A 21,004-nucleotide genomic window follows, 5' to 3' on the forward strand; every position below is an offset into this window, starting at 1 on the left:
CAAACAGTTGTGAGCCATGATGTGGGTGCTAAGAATCATACCCAGGTCCCCTGGAGCAGCCAGGGCTCTCAAGCACCAAGCCAACTCTCCATCCCTCAGATACAGTTTTTACTAAATATAAAGGGAGAAAATAATGATTCTAAGAAATTCATCTCTCTGATTGGGTAAAAATTCCTACTTCTCAATAAGAATAACTTTTTTCATTTTATTTTGTATGTTACATGTATGAATGTTTTGCCTGTATGTGTATATGTCTGTGCACCATGTGTGTGCATTGCCCATGGAGACCAGAAGAGGGCATCAAATTCCATAGAACTTGAGTTACAGGCAGTTGAGTGTCCTTGTGGACTCTGGAAGATCAGTCAGGGATCATAATCAGTGAACCATATCACCAGCCCCAAATATTACTTTTTAGAAAGTCAATCAATCAATAAATATGAATATATGCTATAACAACTACTCATTCATGCATATTCAACATGTGTGGTTGATAAATTCAATGTTGAGATGAAAACTAAAATAAGTTTATGGTATAGTGCACTCTTCTTTCTGGAAACTTCACCATACATCTGATAAAATGAAGGACTTTACTATGTAAATATACTTTATCATATATGAAAAGTCACAAAGGTAATAGGAAAACCATCTCATGAATGCTCACATTTAGCTATCCCTAATTATGCCAAAAATGCCTTAAGCAAGCTTTGTATCTCTAGCACCTGGTCAAGATTCATATTTTCATTGGTGGTTATATTATTTGTATCAGTTGTATTAGTGTCAACTTTCAGTTAACCTAGAAAGAAAAGTGCTTGGGCTAATTGTCTTATACAATGTCAGTGTTTTAAATTTATCTATTTCATCGTGGTTTCATTCAGGCAAAACTTGTGGCCATACTATGAGTGATAATCACTTCTACACATCTTATCAAGTGTCATGTGTTGTCAGGGTATCCCACTACTGCTGCTGGTAAGTTTAGCCTTTGATGAAGGAAGTGGACATCAGACCTCTCCATTATGGAAATAAAGCGCTCCTGTTTCAGTTACTGCACTCTATAGGTCCTGTGAGTGTTCTCTTCCCAACAGACTTGCTGAGTAGTGTCAGCATCCAATGGTAACTTTCCTCAAGTTCCCTAGTGAGAGGAATACAGAATGCCACTTCTCCAAAGTAACCATTCCCTCCCACTTTCGGGCTGAGCACAGTTAGAGTCCATGACCATCATGGTAGGAGCATGGCAGCAGACAGGCATGGCACTGGAGCAGTAGTTGAGGAGCATGGCAGCAGACAGGCATGGCACTGGAGCAGTAGTTGAGGAGCATGGCAGCAGACAGGCATGGCACTGGAGCAGTAGTTGAGGAGCATGGCAGCAGACAGGCATGGCACTGGAGCAGTAGTTGAGGAGCATGGCAGCAGACAGGCATGGCACTGGAGCAGTAGTTGAGGAGCATGGCAGCAGACAGGCATGGCACTGGAGCAGTAGTTGAGGGCTCATTTCTCCGATGTTGCTTCGGATCTGATGATGCTTCAGAGATGCTTTGGTCTATGAATAGAAGGACGAGCCTTTAGAAGGTGGTGGCATACTATGTCCATTTAGCACTGCGATCATAATAGGTTCTCTCCTAGGTCCTGTGATCTGACTAGGTTCTTTGTCTGATAGTGATGCCAGCTATGGGCATATTCTTGTGAAGAGAAACTTAAATCCTATCAGGGCGTAGTCAGAGTCAGTGAGGCCCAGTCCTCACAGCTAGACATGACTGGTGGTTACAGGTCTCTTCTGGCATCTCCTCATCACCTTCCAGCACTGTGAAAATGTGTTGGTAAGAAGGGAGTTTCCATGTCAGTACCAGCTTTAGTTCACCGTGTACGTGACACAAGTGAACGGTGTGTTCAGCAGCTGTGTCTTCCCATAGATTCGAGAGGGGACCTAGGAGCAGTGGCAGTGGTCTGTAATGTTAGAGGTCTAGAGGACCGTGCTGGGCAGCTGCTCCAAAAGAAGTGACTGCTTCCTGCACACTGGAATAGCTGGTAGAGTCATGCTGAACTCTAACTCACTCTCTCTCTCTCTCTCTCTCTCTCTCTCTCTCTCTCTCCCTCCCTCCCTCCCTCCCTCCATTCCTCCCCGCCCCCTGTGTGTGTGTGTGTGTGTGTGTGTGTGTGTGTGTGTGTGCAAGCATATGTGTGTGTGTGCAAGCATATGTGTGTGTGAGCATGTGTGTGTGCATATGTAAGCTTATACAGTAGCGGGTGTATTTTTTGAAGTCTTTGGAGTTAGAAGCCTGTTCCCACCCTCTGTCCTCTACCCTACACTATATTCCCGAACTCTAGTATAACTCTTCCTGTTCCATTAACTTCCTTTAGCCCTTTGTAACAGTGTATTCTCTCCTTTTCCTTAAAAGCCCCTCCCTCCCTCATGGCACCTTAGTAATTTTCTGATTTCTATGGATATCCCAAATTATATATCTGAAGTTTCAAAGCTCATATCCACAGATAAGAGAAAATGTGATGTTTGTCTTTCTGGGGCACAGCTCTCAGACTGATTGTTTCCAGCTTCACCCATTTACATGAAATGTTCACATCCTGTTTGTCTCAATAGCTGAGTGGTATTCCATTGTATAAGTACACCGTATGTTAGGCTGTTTCAGTTTCCTGGCTGTTGTGAGTAAAGCAGCAGTAGGCATGGAGGAGCAGGTAGGCAGTGTCTCACAGGAGATGGACTACTACACAGATGTTCCCAGGAGACATGAACTGGGTCATATGACAGGCTTATGAGAAATCTCCACACGGTTTTTACCGTGAGTAGATCAGTGTACACTCTCAGCAGCAGCAAATGAGTGTTCTCAACACACACCCAAGCCTTCTCCCCTCCTCCTCTTCCTCTTCCTCCTCCCCCCCTCCTCCTCTGCCATTCTGACTTTAGTGAGATCAAATCTCAAAGAAGTTTTAATTTGCAATTCCCTGATGTCCAAGGACATTGAACACTTTTAAGTGTTTCTCAGAAGTTTGTATTTCATTTTTTGAAAACACTGTTTAGTTCTGTACTACATTTTTTATTGGGTTTTGTTTTCTTTTCTTTCTCTTTTTTATTTTCAGTTCATTTTACATTTTAAATACTAACCCTCTGTGCTGCTGGTGAAGATTTTCAGCAGTTCTGTAATCTGCCTCTTTAATTGAGTAGTGATATCCTTGGCCACATAAGAATTTTGATTTATGAGATCCTGCTTATTAGTTGTTGGTTGCAATTCCTGAGCTGACAGGATCCTGTTCAGAAAACTGCAAATGAGTTCAAGCATAGTTCCCGCTTCCTCCTCTCAGAGTCAAAGCATTGGGCCTTTTGTAGTTTCCTATGGAAGAGTTTTTTCAGTCTATGTGAAGAATTCTATTGAATATTGATTAAGATTACACTGAACCTGTAGTTGCTTCTGGAAGGATGGCCATTTTCACAGTATTAATCCTAACCCATCAATCCGTGAGCATGGGCGGGTTTCCCATCTTCTGATATCTTCTTCAGTTGCTTTCTTCTGTGTCTTAAAATCCTCACTATACAAACCTGTCACTTCTTTGGTTAGATTTCGTGCACATTTTGTTGTTGCTGATGATGGTGGCTGTTGTTCCTGTTGTTGAAGCTGTTGTGAATGGTGTTGCTCCCTTGATTTCCTTCCTGTTTTGCTTGTCCTTTGTAAATATGAAACCTACTGACTTTTGTGTGCTAATTTTGCTTTCTCATGCATTGCTGAATGTGTTTATTGGTTGTAGAAATTTTGTGGTAACATCTTTAAGATTGTTTACACATAGAATGAGATCATCTGCAATAAAGATACTTTGACCTTTTCTTCCACTTGTCTGGCTGCCCTAGCTGAGACTCGGGGACTGTGTCAGACAGAAGTGGAGAGCGCTGTGCGTGCCCATGTGTCCTGTAGCATGGAGCTCTGTGCGTGCCCATGTGTCCTGTAGCATGGAGCTCTGTGTGTGCCCATGTGTCCTGTAGCATGGAGCTCTGTGCGTGCCCATGTGTCCTGTAGCATGGAGCTCTGTGCGTGCCCATGTGTCCTGTAGCATGGAGCTCTGTGCGTGCCCATGTGTCCTGTAGCATGGAGCTCTGTGCGTGCCCATGTGTCCTGTAGCATGGAGCTCTGTGTGTGCCCATGAGCAGCGTTTCCTTGCTTGTGATGTTGAGGTCCACTCTCTCCTGCCCCACAGATGTTCCACTTTTTAAAAAATTGTTTTGATGCTGCAAATGGATAATGGATTTCAGAAACTAATTACTCCCAGGCCTTTCACTCCAGAAACATAACTAGGAAGTAAAGATTTTAAAAATGGGTTTATAGTGAAACTGCTGCTTCAAGGTTAAATTACATTCATATTTGCCTTCTTTGGCTTTTTATAACAGGAACTTGTCATTTATCAAGAACAAAGGTTACAAATGTTTTCTCTACTTTTCCATTAACTTTGAAATGAAAAAATGTCTTGTTTAGAAGAGGTTTCCCCATAAATAAATAAAATAATTTTAAAGAGATAGTCCTAATGCAAAGGACAAAAAAAAGGAGAAGAAGAGATTTCCCTATTACCTGGGTATACCCACATCACAGTTACCTATGTCCATCTAAATCAGAGGCCCTCATTTTTAGTGATTCTCTGATATATTAGAATATATTATACTTGCATAGACTGTGAAGACTAGAATATATTATATTGGTATAGAGTGTGACATATAGAATACAAGACAACTCTTAAAAAGGAAAACATTTCATTGGGGCTGGCCAAGAGTGTAAAGGTTCAGTCCATTATCCCCACAGTGGGAAGCATGGAAGCGTGCAGGCAGACATGGTTTCGAGTGGCAGCTGAGAGTCCTACATCGGGATCGGCAGGCAGCGCAAAGAAAGAATAACACTGAGCCCGGCTTGAGCTTCTGAAACCTCAAAGCCCACTCCTAGTGATACATTTCCTCCAACAAGGCCACAACTTCTAATAATGCCACTCCCTGTGAACCCAAGGGGGCCATTTTCATTCAGATCATCACAGCAAGTAACCAAACCATCATAGTTAGTTTATTCTCAACCTACTGTGCCTCCTGTGTTGTCCTGTGGAAATCCGTTGGTGGAATTTCTTTCTCTCCGAGAAGTCAGTGATGTTTTCAGGCCTTTAAATGATGACTTGAGGCCCTCTTCCACAGTGGGAAGAATATACCTTCCTCTGGTTCTTCTAACTTAAATGTTACTACTATCCAATAAAATGCCTTCAAAGAATCATCTAGAATGTTGTTTGAGTAAGTAGCTAGGTACCATGGCTTAGCCACCTTGACAGACAAGGTCATAGGTGCCACAGAAAGCCATGTGTGTGTTTTCAGTTGCTGGTGCTGATAAATGTAGAGCCAGGTTGAAATGTAGACTTTTTGTAGTTTTATATTTGCCTTTTTTTCACTCAGAAGTAAGATTAATCTGTGAATGAATGTCTTTTTCTCAAAAGACTTACATGTAAGGAAAAGAAATCCTACTTCATTTGCTCTATATCTTTTTTTTCATACCGAACATTTCTGTTTTATTATATTAGCTTATCTTTATCTGACTCCCAATTAACTACTCAATAAGTATTAGCCTTGTTTGGAGCAAGCCTATATAGTGCTTCATATGATATTGCAAACAGTAGGTACCAAAAATGTGGGAGGTCTTGCTTTCATATTGCTTGAAGGCTTGTTTTATACCTGGGATTTACCGAATTGTTGGGGCTGCATCAGTTTTTTAACTCTACCTGTGGAGGACTAATGTGAACATACTCAGCATCCTCGGGGCTGGGATTAGTGGTGTGCAGCACCATACCTAGCTCTTAAGGAAAAAAAAATGTTTAAAGGAAGCAAAGCTGTATTCTTAAATATATGATGTTTTATTTTAAAGATACCATTTGAAAGTGATACAAAGCTATAGTTTGTCCTAATCTCATTTCATTCATTTTCATTAAAGAGGATTAAATAAATACTTACATAGTATTTATACAAATAGCCTTTTGCTTAAACTGGGTGTTTTGCTAATTGCTACTAGTAGACTTTATGGCTCTCATCTCCAAGGTCTGTGTGACAACCATTAGCATTATTTGAACCAAACCATTCTAGTTAACTGTTACAGTATTCCAGCCCACATGTTAGTTTGTAATGTGAGAGTAAATGAGACCAGCACCTGGGTTCACTTTAAGTCTGAGCCTGGCTTTGAACTAGTGTCTTACAGATCAGATGCAGGTGGTATATACTTTACAGGCTATTTATCACACACACAAAAAAAAAGCAGTAAAGAACACTAGGAACAAAAACATAAATCCACATGCGATGAAAGGATCTCAAGATCAGCCCTCATGGTTACCATTGTAAAGAGAAGAATCAGAACTTCCTGTCTGTCACTGCGTGGTGACTGAATAAGTAATAGAATGTATCACAGTAGGAGCCATTGGAGAGAAGTTCAAATGGATTTGTTTATTCTTTTGAGAGAATAAGGGAGCATGGTTCTTTCACAGCTTAAATTCAGTGACCTCTAGTCAGAAATAAACCTTTGCTGGAAGAATGGTAGACCTTTTGTGCTGAGAGGAGGCTCTGAATACATCCTAAACCTTCACTAGACGCCACTCGAATGGGAAAACTGGCCTAGTGGACCTTCAATTGGGCATCTTAGCCCAACTCACCTGCTGTTCCAGCCGAGAGAATTTGTGACAGTTTGGTAGAACCCTGCCATCTGAAGAGTGCTTCTTTCTTATAAATTCTACCAGGCTTGTCATGTTGACATAATGTTTTAAAAATAGAATGGACGTAATAACCAAATGTGGTTCTTTCCCTTCCACAGCATTTATCAGCATAGAGAGAGGGCCTTTTGTGCGCCATGTTGATCCACCACCAATGGTAAGGCAGTCTTTCTCTCTAAATTGTTAAAACTGCTAAGAAACTACTGCGTAATGCTGGCTAGTGACATAAAATGCCATGCTGAAAACTCTTTTAACCTCTCTATTCCAAAGTTACAGCCCTACAAGAAAATCAACTTCTTGTCTTCCAATTAAAGAAAACCTAATTTTTACCAACACATAGGAAAATAAGAGGCAATCTCTTATGGCTGCTTATTCATTTTTTAACCTAAAATAATGTATATTTTGAATAATGTAAGTATATCATTTAAATATTTGCATTATTTTCTGGAGTGGTGTTATTTAGAATGGATGGTTTATAATAGTAAAAGACTTGGTTATTATATTGTATTATTATAGAAGTGAATCTTTACCTTTTATATCCCTTTTCTATTAATACTAGACAACAAAAGGCATTTAATTATAATATTTACCATGATAACATATATAAAATGGTATTTCCTTTTAGTTTTATAATGTGCTTATATGAAATACACCTAAATAACTAGTTTCTGGTTGAGATTTTCATAAGATGATGTAATCTATACTACAGCTGTTTTCCCTTCAATGTAATCTTCTCGTCCCTTACTTAAGTTCCAAGCTCTTCACACAACTCACCATTTTCTATTGTGAGAAACCATTTTAAATGAAATAATGACAATATTGAACTGTATTTTGATATTTTCTTTTTTTTTGTTTTTTTTTTGTTTTTGTTTTTGTTTTTTTTTTTGTTTTTCGAGACAGGGTTTCTCTGTGTAGCCCTGGCTGTCCTGGCACTCACTTTGTAGACCAGGCTGGCCTCGAACTCAGAAATCCGCCTGCCTCTGCCTCCCGAGTGCTGGGATTAAAGGCGTGCGCCACCACGCCCGGCTTGATATTTTCTTAATAGTTGCCTCCTAGAAAATTGACTTCAGCTTTTTATTTGATTAGTTGAATGAGTTCAGGCATGGCATGTATGAGATGGGAGTCACCAAAATAATCATAAAACATATTCAGCTGTGGGACTATTCCAGCTTCCTTTAGTGTGTTTGCCAAAACTGTAGCTGCAACGTTGTGTACATTTTATTCATTAGTAAAATTAGAAGCTTAATTTAGGAAATTTGTTATTTTAATGTATTTGAATAAAGTACTCAGTCCTTAGATTGTTTACATATTGTTATTTTAACCTGAAAAGCATTCATTCCTATGGCACCAGTGTTCTTATTTCTATTTCAGTCCATGTTATTAACTGGTTGACTATCAGAGCCTAATCCACACGCAATCAGGAGCAGTCGCAGTACTCATGGTGATGGTAATCCGACCATGACCCCAGAACACTCTGATGTTCTGATGCTGTTGTCTTAGGAGTCTTTTCCCTGGATGATCAGGGAATGGCAGCTCCTTAGTCTTTGTACCACTTTTACCCTGTATAGTCAATACACTTTCACATGCCTGCTATACATGGAAATGTCCCCTGCCTGCAGCTTGCTTTTGGAACAGATTAACTCTGATTCTTACAGAAATATAGCTCTGCATAACCTTTGTCCTTGAGCTCTTAAGTTGTTTAAGAGACAAACATGTTTATGGAAAATATGAAGTAAGCAATCAGCCCTTTAAAATTATCAAGATGATGGATTTGTAAATCCAAATCTTGTATTCCTCTGGCCTGAAGCAAACCCAGGCATCAGGCCACGCTTTTGTGCCTAAATCAAAATAAGAAGGGATCACCCAAGATTTGGGAGTGGCTGGTGCTGGGCCCTAAGTGAGTGACTTCTTGACCTTGACTGAGAGCCTCACTGCTTCGATACCTACCTGTTACTCTCCCTCTCAGTCCCCGTGCTCCAGCCAGTGCCTTGCAGAGCGAGCGCTAGATGCCACTGTACCTACTTACCCAGGGAGGCACTTGAGGAGCTGAGAGTTCTCAGGGCTCTGACCCCAAAAGGATGTATTTCCTCAGGTGGAATTCGGAATAGCTCTCAGTTAAATGTGTGTTACAGGGGAGATTTTGCTTCTTGTTTGCTTGTATTGTTAAGTCACATAAGCAAATACAGAGTGTACTGAAAATAAGGCCACCTCTGTCCCTTCTCTCAGCATCGCCAGCCCTCTTCCCAGCTTACTCATTTACTCTTCTATTTGTATTAGTTACACGAACCTTCTTCTTGTGCGGCGGGGGGTGGAGGGTGTTTGATTGTCTCTGGCATGCATAGTACCCTGTTTCTGCACTTATTTTAATAGAAATTGAAGGCTGTGGCTGAATGGATTGATGGCTTCCATCAAAGTGACTCAGACCTCCCCTTTTATTTTGTGTGCTGACCTGTGTTTTGTCTTGTTCTGGGTTGACTCTGTGGCCTCACAGGTTAGGCAAGTGCTCCACCCCCGAGCTATATCCCCAGCCCTGTACATGCTGACTTCTTAAGTTTGTTCACACCTAAGAGTACATTTCCGAGTTATTTTTCAAGAGACGAATAATCAGAATGGAGATGAATTACTTAAGTATGCATATTTGCTTAGTCACATCTTTGTTTGGGAGTATAACCTTTTTGCTTTTAAAGATGTGATAGAGTGATCGCTTCTGCTTCCTAGCCGTTAGCCTACGTCCTTTTACATAACTGAACTGTTAGGCCTGCTTGTCCATCACAGACTTGATTTCATTTGTACCTAGTCTCCGAGGTCTGACGTGATGATTAACACTGTAACCTTCTTGTCGGCTGTTCTGATGAGCAGTGTTTACTTGAACACTGTCCTGAAAAGCACCGAGGAACAAGTTGGTTACATTAGTAGATCATATGAAAATAATTAGATTATACCCTTTAAAGACTAGTCTCCTCCCTGCTGAGAGCCTGTGGCAAGTTAAGAAGAACTCTTCAGAAGTCTTTGTCTGAACTCTGAGAGGCAGGTGTAAAAGTTACTTAAGAGTTAAGTCAGCAAAGGCTTGAATCCTTTATTTACTTTATATGCAGGGATTATTTGCAAATCAAAAAGAAGCCCCTACCTGTATAAGTAAATGTTCCTTAGGAACACAGTGACACATGCCTTCTTGTTAATATGTTACCATGCATAGCATAGCATTTTATATTTTGTGGCAGATTATTATCTTTGTAGAAGACATTAAAACATAGACAGCTGTGCCAAATATGTACATGCTTCTCACTGATTGGGGCTTTATTCTTAATCTCCTCAATATAATAATACAAGATGCAAATAATATTTGTTGACCTATTCGGATTAATGACTTAAATTTTTGCAAAGTTCTGCTTTTCATATTTGTAACAATTACCAGTATGCATTGATCTTAATTTGTTCAGTCTTCCTATTTCTGAGAACACATTTCCTTTTAACATATGGATTTGGAGTAGTTTATAAAATTGCGGCTTATCTTTTCTAAGACGTTTCTATTCACACATCTGCCACAACACGCTCAGACAGAACAGTCTGTTTCCTTAGGCTTCTACCCATTGTGAAATACTTACCATTTGTCAAAGTAGCCCTTTCATCAGAAGGATCTAAAATATCCTGACTTGAGTTGACATTTAAATGTTAGCTCAGATGTTGTTCTTACATTCATTCTTTGATTTGGCATTGAATTTTTATGGCTCAACTGATAGATTTTTGTTATAACCTATTAATAATAAACCATAATGTTTTAGACTTATTTTGTAACTTTTGAAATATTTGAGATGACTGTGGTGTTGCTGGCCTCAACACTAAATTTGTTCGTAAATCTACTGATTGAATTACACAAATTAAATTTTATTGTGTCTCTTTGGGATTTTATGATCTCTCTTATTCTGCCACATTTTGAGTCATTATTGCTATATTGTTATCATTCTTTAGCCCTTTATGTAGACAAAATTCCTACATACTGTATTACTGTGCTTTGTGTAATAGTCCTGGTTTGTATACTTCTGTAAAAATACAACTGTTTCACATGCAATGTATTATTTCTCGGTAAAAGTATGGATTTAAGTGAAATGTCTTGATTGAAAGGGCACAAGTTATCTTCTCCAATCAATAGCATTTTCCAGGAATTCATAGTATGTAAACTGAGATGACCATGCCCTACAAAACTCATAAACTGGGGCCTGTGGCTGATTTCTTCCTGTACATAATTGCAGGGTGGAGAGGGGACATGGAAACTATACACTTTTATAACTTGTTGTAAAAATCCTGTTTTCATTTATCAATGAAGTAGCATTCAAAGCAGCTCTGCTAAAGTTTCTGTTGGAAATCAAATACACATACATAATAGGATCTCTTTTAAAACCACGAATGGCTGTTCATAATGACCATTTTCATCAAGTATCCCCATTCTCTCCTCTGAACACTGTGAATTATAAAGCCTATGTGAATTTTCCCATTGTCACTTTACTGACGTTTATGGTTTTAGAAGATTTCTCTCTTCTTTGTGCTTTACTAAGTGTTTTTAGTCTATCAAACTTATTCTAGAATTTTCCTGTCTCTGGAGCACTGTAAAGTCACAGCAGCATGAACCTAATTCTAAAGTAGCAGCAGATGCAGAGGACCTGGGAAAATGGCATAGTAAGCACTGTTCAGATACCCAAAAGCAACAACCAAGCTTGCATGTCTCCATAAACTAGGAGCAAACAACCAAACATGCATGTCTTCATAAACTAGGAAAAGCGAACCAAGCATGTATGTCTTCATAAACTAGGAGCAAACAACCAAACATGCATGTCTTCATAAACTAGGAGCAACCAACCAAGCATTCATGTCTTCATAAACTAGGAGCAACCAACCAAGCATGCATGTCTTCATAAACTAGAAGCATACCTTTGACTGTTTCTTACACTCCTAAGAAAGGTGACCTGTATGCAGCTAAGTCAGTATTAGATGGCCAGCCAGGCTCAGAGCAATCACGGAAGGAGCCCCATGGCACCATGGCAGTGTGCACACAAGTAGAGTACAGAACAGGCTGAGTGCTATAAGAATTCCCATGACTGAGTCATCTGGAAACTCTGGTTAGAGTAAGTATGTCTAAAACTGGATCTTACAAGGTGGGGAGAGAGAATTTAATAAGTAATAGATGTTGTAGAGCAAGGAAGGAAGCAGTACGAGCAGAGGTCACAGGAGGAGCACACACAGTCTGGCTGAAGCAGAGGTCACAGGAGGAACACACACAGTCTGGCTGAAGCAGAGATGACAGGAGGAGCACACACAGTCTGGCTGAAGCAGAGGTCACAGGAGGAGCACACACAGTCTGGCTGAAGCAGAAGTCACAGGAGGAGCACACACAGTCTGGCTGAAGCAGAGATGACAGGAGGAACACACACAGTCTGGCTGAAGCAGAGGTCACAGGAGGAGCACACACAGTCTGGCTGAAGCAGAGGTCACAGGAGGAGCACACACAGTCTGGCTGAAGCAGAGGTCACAGGAGGAGCACACACAGTCTGGCTGAAGCAGAGGTCACAGGAGGAGCACACACAGTCTGGCTGAAGCAGAGATGACAGGAGGAGCACACACAGTCTGGCTGAAGCAGAGGTCACAGGAGGAACACACACAGTCTGGCTGAAGCAGAGATGACAGGAGGAGCACACACAGTCTGGCTGAAGCAGAGGTCACAGGAGGAACACACACAGTCTGGCTGAAGCAGAGGTCACAGGAGGAGCACACACAGTCTGGCTGAAGCAGAGGTCACAGGAGGAGCACACACAGTCTGGCTGAAGCAGAGGTCACAGGAGGAGCACACACAGTCTGGCTGAAGCAGAGGTCACAGGAGGAGCACACACAGTCTGGCTGAAGCAGAGATGACAGGAGGAACACACACAGTCTGGCTGAAGCAGAGGTCACAGGAGGAGCACACACAGTCTGGCTGAAGCAGAGGTCACAGGAGGAGCACACACAGTCTGGCTGAAGCAGAGGTCACAGGAGGAGCACACACAGTCTGGCTGAAGCAGAGGTCACAGGAGGAGCACACACAGTCTGGCTGAAGCAGAGATGACAGGAGGAGCACACACAGTCTGGCTGAAGCAGAGGTCACAGGAGGAGCACACACAGTCTGGCTGAAGCAGAGGTCACAGGAGGAGCACACACAGTCTGGCTGAAGCAGAGGTCACAGGAGGAGCACACACAGTCTGGCTGAAGCAGAGGTCACAGGAGGAGCACACACAGTCTGGCTGAAGCAGAGATGACAGGAGGAGCACACACAGTCTGGCTGAAGCAGAGATGACAGGAGGAACACACACAGTCTGGCTGAAGCAGAGGTCACAGGAGGAGCACACACAGTCTGGCTGAAGCAGAGGTCACAGGAGGAGCACACACAGTCTGGCTGAAGCAGAGATGACAGGAGGAGCACACACAGTCTGGCTGAAGCAGAGGTCACAGGAGGAGCACACACAGTCTGGCTGAAGCAGAGGTCACAGGAGGAGCACACACAGTCTGGCTGAAGCAGAGGTCACAGGAGGAGCACACACAGTCTGGCTGAAGCAGAGATGACAGGAGGAACACACACAGTCTGGCTGAAGCAGAGGTCACAGGAGGAGCACACACAGTCTGGCTGAAGCAGAGGTCACAGGAGGAGCACACACAGTCTGGCTGAAGCAGAGATGACAGGAGGAGCACACACAGTCTGGCTGAAGCAGAGGTGACAGGAGAAGCACACACAGTCTGGCTGAAGCAGAGGTCACAGGAGGAGCACACACAGTCTGGCTGAAGCAGAGGTCACAGGAGGAGCACACACAGTCTGGCTGAAGCAGAGTAGGTGGGGTGGGAGATGAGGACAGGGTGCTTTGGAAGAGAGTCGAAAGGTCGTTGGGTCTAGGTTTAAATCGTATCAAACATTGAATTGAGAATGAGTGAGCACATGCTGCTCTGAGAGGGTCACACTTAAGCAGACGGCTGGGGTTAGGAAGGGTGTGAGTGTGAGGCGACTGCAGTTTACAGCCCAGGTGACACAAGTCTGAAGGAACCATGCAAGAGAGACAGGACTACAGAGTTGTCGTTTACCCTTGCTGAATGTCATCGACCTGCTTTTTTACCTACTTAGCTTTAGGTTTTGGTTTGCACTTGCTATTAGCTCAGAAGTTGGCTTTGTGCGGTCTCTGTGTAATTGGCACATGTCACAGTGTCCCTTTATGAATTCTCTGTTCAAAGCATTAGGAAGGCATGAAACAAGTGGCTAATGCTTTGGTTTTGGACAACAAAGTGTTTTTCAGTCTTTTGTTTGAGGTTATTATTGAATGGTATTTGCAGTTTTATTTTGTGTTTAACAAAGTTGTAACAGATTATCTTTTAAAACAGTATTTAGTGGCTAGTTAAAATTTATCTTTTGTAAAAAGCAAAATTAAACTTGACCTTATAAAAATTTTACAACCGAAACCAAACAGGAGTAGATCATGTTGTTAAAGTGAAGAAAACATTCTTCAGAAAGGAAACCAACTGCCTGCCAGTTGTGGAGACACCTTTAATCCAGCACTTCAGAAGCAGAGGCAGGAGGATCTCTGTGAGTTGGAGGCCAGCCAGGGCTATACAGAGAAACCCTGTCTTGAAGAAAAAAGAAAGGAAAGGAGGGGGGAAGGGGAGGGGGAGGGGAGAGAAGGGGGGAGGGGAGAGGAGGGGGGAGAGGAGAGAGGGGAAAGGAGAGGAAGGAGTAAAAAAGGAAAAAAGGAAAGGAAAAAGAAGGAAAGGAAAAAAAGGGGAAGGGAAAAAAGGGAAGGGAAAAATAGGGAAAAAAGGGGAAAAAGAAGGAAAGGGGAAAAGGGAAAAAAGAAGGAAAAGGGAAAAAGAAGGAAAAGGAGAAAAAAGGAAAAGGGGGAAGAGGAAAAAAGGAAAAAAGGGGAAAAAGGAAAAAAGGAAAAGAAAAGGGGAAAAGGAAAAAAGGAAAAGGGGAAAGGAAGAGAAAAAGAGGGGAAAGGAAAAGGGGGAAAGGGGAAAGAGGAAAAAAGGAAAAGGAAAAGGGAAAGGAAAAAAGGGGAAAGGAAGAGAAAAAGGGGAAAGGAAAAAGGGGGGAAAGGGAAAAGGAGAAAAAGGGAAAAGGGGGAAAGGAAAGGGGGAAAAGAGGGAAAAAAGGAGGGAAAAGGGGGAAAGAAAAGGAGGAAAGGGAAAAGGAAAAAGGAAAGGAAAGGGAAACAATGTGAAATATTTATTTTAAGATAAATGATAATCAAAGGATATCAAACTAGAGACAGACAGAGGACCCAGCTTTAGTGATAGATAGAACCTAGCATTCGTAAGACCCTGGGTTTGTTCCCCAGCCTGGGAAAATAAATAAGGACTGTCGTGTTAGGACTGTATTGTCTGCTACCAGTCAGTAGGTTTCCTTCTTTTCTTTTTCTTTTTGACAAATACGAGCTGACCAGGTCCCAACCTCTGGGTGCTGTCTACTCTGCCATCCTTGGTCCGCAGCAGAGATGGTGACACAGCCATAAGGACCCGACACCCTTTGGTAGATTTGCTAGATGCTTAGAGATCCGATAAACTCCTTTTAAAAAGCAAAGCTTATTCCGTGGTTGTATTGGCCATTGGCCATCAGAAAGCTTTCTGGTCACGTCTCCAACTGCTGACCCCTCGTACACGGGAGACAGGCAGGTTTCCCTAGGGATACTTCGGGAATTCAGAGCATATTTTTACCAAACATGTAAATAAAACATGATTATTTTCAGATATGTAGTTGGAGTTAACAGATCCATATATAAGGTCATTTTATAACTTCGAGGGTTCTACAGAAATATTTTACTTGAAATAATATCCCTCTATGATTTGGAAAGTTTTTGAAAAGTTGAATAATAACACTTACCTCCAACATCCTGGGTACTTGCTGTGTACCAGGCACTGTGTAAGGTGTTTCCTGTAAGGGATGTCACTTTTCTATCATAATTCTATAAAATACGGGCATTCTCATCAACATCCTAACTCTCCAAAGGAGAAGCTGAGGTAGACAGTGTTTTAAAATCATCTAGAAGTACTTTAATTTAATGTGTTAATGAATTATGGCAGCCATCATTAAGCCAATAACATTAAGTCTAAAAAGCAGAATCAATCCTTATTAATAAATAACTAAATTCCTATGGTGCTCCATAGCACAAGGCAGATTTTGTGAAAATCATGAGTTTTTCTGATAACAACAGCAGTTAATCCTGTAAAACATTTGAAATCTTTTTATCATCTGCTACATAGTGTCTGTCGTCTCTTCTGACCCGCATAACATCACTGTAACGCTTCTGAGGGAGGTGGAGAGCCAGGGTGACAGACTCGGCCTCTGAGCACCACTCCAGACACTGAACAGAAAGAGCTGCACTGGAGGGTCATGAAGATTTTGGAGCATAGCCCAGGCCAAAGGCCTTCCTCGGAAGCTCCCTACGAGAACGTTTCTAAAATACTTCTCGTGAAGCATCCTGTCAGCCCAGCAAGAAGTTTCAAGCAGATGATGATTTGAGATTAGTGGCTGTAATCTAGGTGATTTCCTAGGGAAAGTGGCCTTGAGTTTTTCAGTAGCTGAGGGGTGAGAGACGCAAAGGCAGAGTGATCTGGATGTGAGAAGGGGACCTTGGGGTTTGGTGGGAAGAACAGGGCCTAGAAGCTGTGGTTTTCCAGTGCATAGGCACCGTCACCTGTGACCTTGAGAAAGGAAATCACAGACACCTGCTGCCCTGCTGCCCTGCTCCCCACATGCCACAGGCAGCTGTTTGAAGATGAGTGGGGGATGAGAAGGTAGTTATGAGTATCGCCAGTGAGGGACAAGGATAGGCCGTCTGCAAGCTCCCTCCGTATCCTGATCTTAACTATTGTTTCCTTCTACTCAAGAAAAAAAAATCATTATAATCAATATTTAGGGTGTTCTCATTTGAGAACCTACAGAAAACAAAACTTAAAATAAGTATTGCTCAATGCTCCTGCCTTCTCCAGGCCTCCCATTCTCCCCAATTTTCTATCCCAGTACTAAGAGCCAGTTCGTTCCTACAGATACACCCTTGGAAATTGTTAGGCTTGTGTAGTTTCCTGGTACCCATTGTATTCTACGATATAACCTCTCATATTTACTTCTTGACCAGAAGCAAGGCTCCGCTCTCTGACATTTTTGTAATGACCAGTACTGTTGCTTTGCTTATCATAAGCAACTTTACCTCCCATAACAATTATTTGAGTTAACTACATTTTTTTATAATAGCTTCATTTTTTATATGCTTCCCATTGCATAAAATTTAGCCTCTTATACATGTATGTGTGTGCACACGTATACATGTGTATGCTTAAGTGTGTGTGTGTGTGTGTGTATGTATGTATCTCTCTGAGCTGAGCTGCTCACCTCACTGCAACTAGGAAGCAAAGAGATTAGAAAAGAGACCAGTATCCCATAATTGCTTGCTAGGAGAAACCGCCATTATGTTTCCCTCGTTGAAGCCTCATGCCTAGTAGTGTTGCAGACTGGGGCTGCCTTTGCATTCATGCACCAGGTCCTTTCCACAGAATGCATCTGATGATTTTAACATTCGCCATTAGGTTTCAAAGCACAGATTTGGAGGGACACAGAAATTCGTAGGATAGCTTTAGTCATTGAGTAGAAATAACCCTTCACATATAAAGTGCTTTAGTTTTTGAACCACAAAGTAAAATTCATTAGCTGCCATTTTCATTTGCTTGTTAGAGAATTCCCAAAATGGTAAACTCTTAAGGGATCTCTCATTGTTAATTATTATTAAGGGCTTTTCTGCTGTAAAAATTGCACCCATCAAAGGGAAGATTTTACAACTTATAGATGACTACAAATAAGCCCAAATCATTATCCTGTATATTAATGGCTCCAATTTACTTTTAAGTCTCTGAATGTTGTTCTCTTGGAATAGTTATTTGAAACATGTACTGAAATTCTAAAGTTGAAAGATAAGGGTACCAGACACTGTTACACAGACTTCTTATTTTAAAGTCATACAAACCAGATGTTTTGCGTGTTCTTTACCTTGGAACTCTTCTTGATCCCTAGTTTTATATTCTTTCAATTTACTCATGGTTGTTGTTTTATCTGACTATAATTTAACCCAAATGCTTTCAAACACTTCTTAGACAGAGTCTAGTTTTGTTTGTGCCAGCATTATAAAGCACAACAGCAACAGTGTTCGTCACAGTGAGACAGCAGTGAGACAGACAGCAGTGAGACGGCAGTGAGACGGCAGTAAGACAGCAGTGAGACGGCAATGAGACAGCAGTGAGACAGACGGCAGTGAGACAGCAGTGAGACAGCAATGAGACGGCACTGAGACGGCAGTAAGACAGCAGTGAGACGGCAGTGAGACAGCAGTGAGACAGATGGCAGTGAGACAGCAGTGAGACAGCAGTGAGACAGACAGCAGTGAGACAGCAGTAAGACAGCACTGAGACAATGCTTTGTACAGGTATTTGTGTTCTTTAGTCCTGATTCCTTATCTATTATTACCTAGATAAGATTAGCTAAAAGTAACAGAACCTGGATTACTTTTTACAAATATTCTCAGGGCTCTCTCATGGAATATTCATCTAAATGATTAGAACAAGATAGGTTCTGCCATACTAGTCTAGGAACTGGGTATGTGTTTGTTCATTCTTCTTATGAGGGAACGTAGAATCCAGTTTCACTATGTGGAAAGGGTTATACAGCACTTAATAATGGGTTTCTGTTGTTCACTAGGATAGAAAGGACAGTCTTAGCCAGATAGAGTTTACCATAAGAAAAGTTAGGGAATCCCACGGAATCAGGTTTTTTCTTTAGCCCTAAGAATTCAGACAGAACTATTGAGCATAAATAAATTTTTTGCCTCAGGCCAGCCCTCCCCACCCCCCCTTTTTTTGTATTTTTTGTTAACAAATGGGAGGATATGTAGTCTCCCTACCCCCAGCCTGGAACCTGCTTGCTCAAGGGTGGAGTTTCCTGCTCATTCGTTCTGCCACGCCCACTGCTGGACCCTGTCGCTTTGCTGCTTGGAGCCACACACGTGTTAACACTGCTACTGGACCCCGAGTTATTTGGCGGGAATCGGGTCCCCTCCCCCTTCCTTTATAACTGAGTGTCTGAACAAGTAAAATTGAGCTTTGATCAGAGACTTGGCTCCATTTCTTCTTTCGCCCCTTCTAGTTCCTCTCTTTTCAGCTCGAGTGGCCATCTCAGTCGAACCGTTCTCGTTGCGAGCTGCTGGCCGGCCGCAACAGAATCCAGTTTCACTATGTGGAAAAGGGTTATACAGCACTTAATAATGGGTTTCTATACAATTCAAGGGTTATTGTGAAATTTTCTTTTCATATATTTTATCTCCTTATTTATGTTTTAATACCAAAGGCACAATATTCCCTAATTAGTACTAGGAACAACTTTCTCAAAGTCTATTTAATTTTGAGATGAATACTAAAAAGTAGTTTAATTTTCATCTTTATCTCTTAATGGGTACTAATCTGTAAGTAACCATTATAAGTACCTTTATGTGTTTAGCTGAATGCCCACATGCCCATACATAGGACAGAGGCCCATCTGAGAGTGGCCAGTACAAATAGCAGGAGTGGGAAAGTTCACATTTTTGATAACCATACTAGAAAGGCATAGATGGAATGATTAGCACTGCCATAGCTTGGCTGCGAGGCTAATTCAGCTGTAAAGTTGTCTCTTAAATTATTCTGACAAGACGTAAAAGTAGTCCTGGAAGGGCCAAGATGAGCTTAGGTTACTGCATGGCTCACATTAAAGGGATACAGGAAAAACCAGCTCATTTGCAAAGCAAAGTGCACATTTTGTAGTTCTCTGGGCTGGGATAGGGACCACAGAGTTGGTAAGTGAAACCATCAAACGCTATGCTCTGGAAGTTCTGAAGGCCAGAAGCACGAGGTGAATCAGTGAAGGAAAAGCATGGCAGAGTGAGAGAGCAAGTATGTCGCACTGGTGACATGTTACACTGGCTTCAGGTTGGCAGAGCAGAAGTCTCCAGTGATTATGAAGCCAACTGAAGCCCTGTTTCAGGAGAATGTGCTCTGATATAAGAATTTGTTCAACATAACTTGGCTTGCTGAATTGCCTGAGGACATTATGAATATTGACTATTGATTTTGTTCTAGATAAAAGTACAAGGAACAGCCAGACAGCTGAACTTGGCTGTTCAGTGTTCCTCCAAGGGTCATTGAGACTCCTTAGAGATAGCCATAATAATGTTTAATTTCTTGGAATATATTTCAAAGAAGACTCTACTTAGCATCTTATAATATCCAGGCTAATTTTTTTTTAAAAAATCCAAAGCTGTATCCAATAGCTACTGCTGTTAAGACTGAAAAAATGTATGCATGGATAACTAAAATGTAAGCCCCAGCTGAAGCAGTGCACACCCATAATCCAAGTTTTTGGGGAGGTCAAAGCCGCAGGTCAAAGCCAACATGGGATGCATAGTAAAACCATGTCTCAAAAAGCCTCTGACTAGAAATGTAGCTCAGTGGTAGAGCGCTTGCAAAGCACATGTAAGGCCCTCTGTTTGACCCCCTCTGAAAAAGAAGGAAAGAAGAAAGGAGAGTCAGACAGAGCAAATGACCAATCTAACTCCACCAAGAGGGAGGCTAAAGCAGGAGGATCCCTTGAGCACAAAAATTTGAGACCATCCTGGGTGACATAGTAAGACCTGGCCTTAACTAGCAGACAGACAAATAAAAACAAAACTTGTTCCTGGCCCTTTACTCAAGAACCACTTCACTTCAACCAACTTGGCTCTGAGAAAAAGACAAAATTCTGTTTTGACTATCCACGGTCCTCACTCAGGGTGGTACAGAAAGGGTGCCGGATAGAGATTCTGTCTTCTAGCATAATATTCAGTTAATTGTATGCAATATTCAACACACTATTGTGAATAAACTATTTTTTTTCCAAGTGTAGGCTTACTATGAATTTTTAAGGTACATTTACAGTATGTCAGGATAAGCCATGCTTACTGGATAGATTGGGTATATTAAATGCACTTCCCAGCTAATGATAGTTCAGTTTACAGGTCAGTATATAAAGAAAGTGGATTTTATAAAGCTTTTCCTTTCCCATATCTTACATGACCAGCCTGAACACACCAGCATATCTTTAAACATTTGTTATAGAAAGAGTTCATAACTATTCTTTCAGCTCAAGAATCAAATCATATTGCAGAAAACAATTTTGCCCTACATATATGCAGGGGACACACACACACAGTGTCCTACACACATG

General features: G+C 41.6%; 1 protein-coding gene across 4 annotated transcripts in view; it reads left to right on the plus strand.

The window, feature by feature from the left end:
• Ahi1 (Abelson helper integration site 1) overlaps positions 1-21,004 on the plus strand; it is a 132,887-nt gene that overhangs the window by 79,743 nt on the left and 32,140 nt on the right. For all 4 annotated transcript variants that reach the window (XR_003837779.2, XM_021174724.3, XM_021174723.3 and 1 more), the window contains one exon: positions 6,819-6,874. Coding sequence is in view for 3 of the 4 variants with exons in the window: in XM_021174724.3 (XP_021030383.1) it covers positions 6,819-6,874 (56 nt within the window). In the remaining variant the exon portion in view is untranslated. The remainder of the gene's footprint in view (positions 1-6,818; positions 6,875-21,004) is intronic.

Source organism: Mus caroli, unplaced genomic scaffold (assembly GCF_978045245.1).
Source record: "Mus caroli unplaced genomic scaffold, Mus_caroli_1 scaffold_9, whole genome shotgun sequence".
Taxonomy (NCBI): Eukaryota; Metazoa; Chordata; class Mammalia; order Rodentia; family Muridae; genus Mus; species Mus caroli.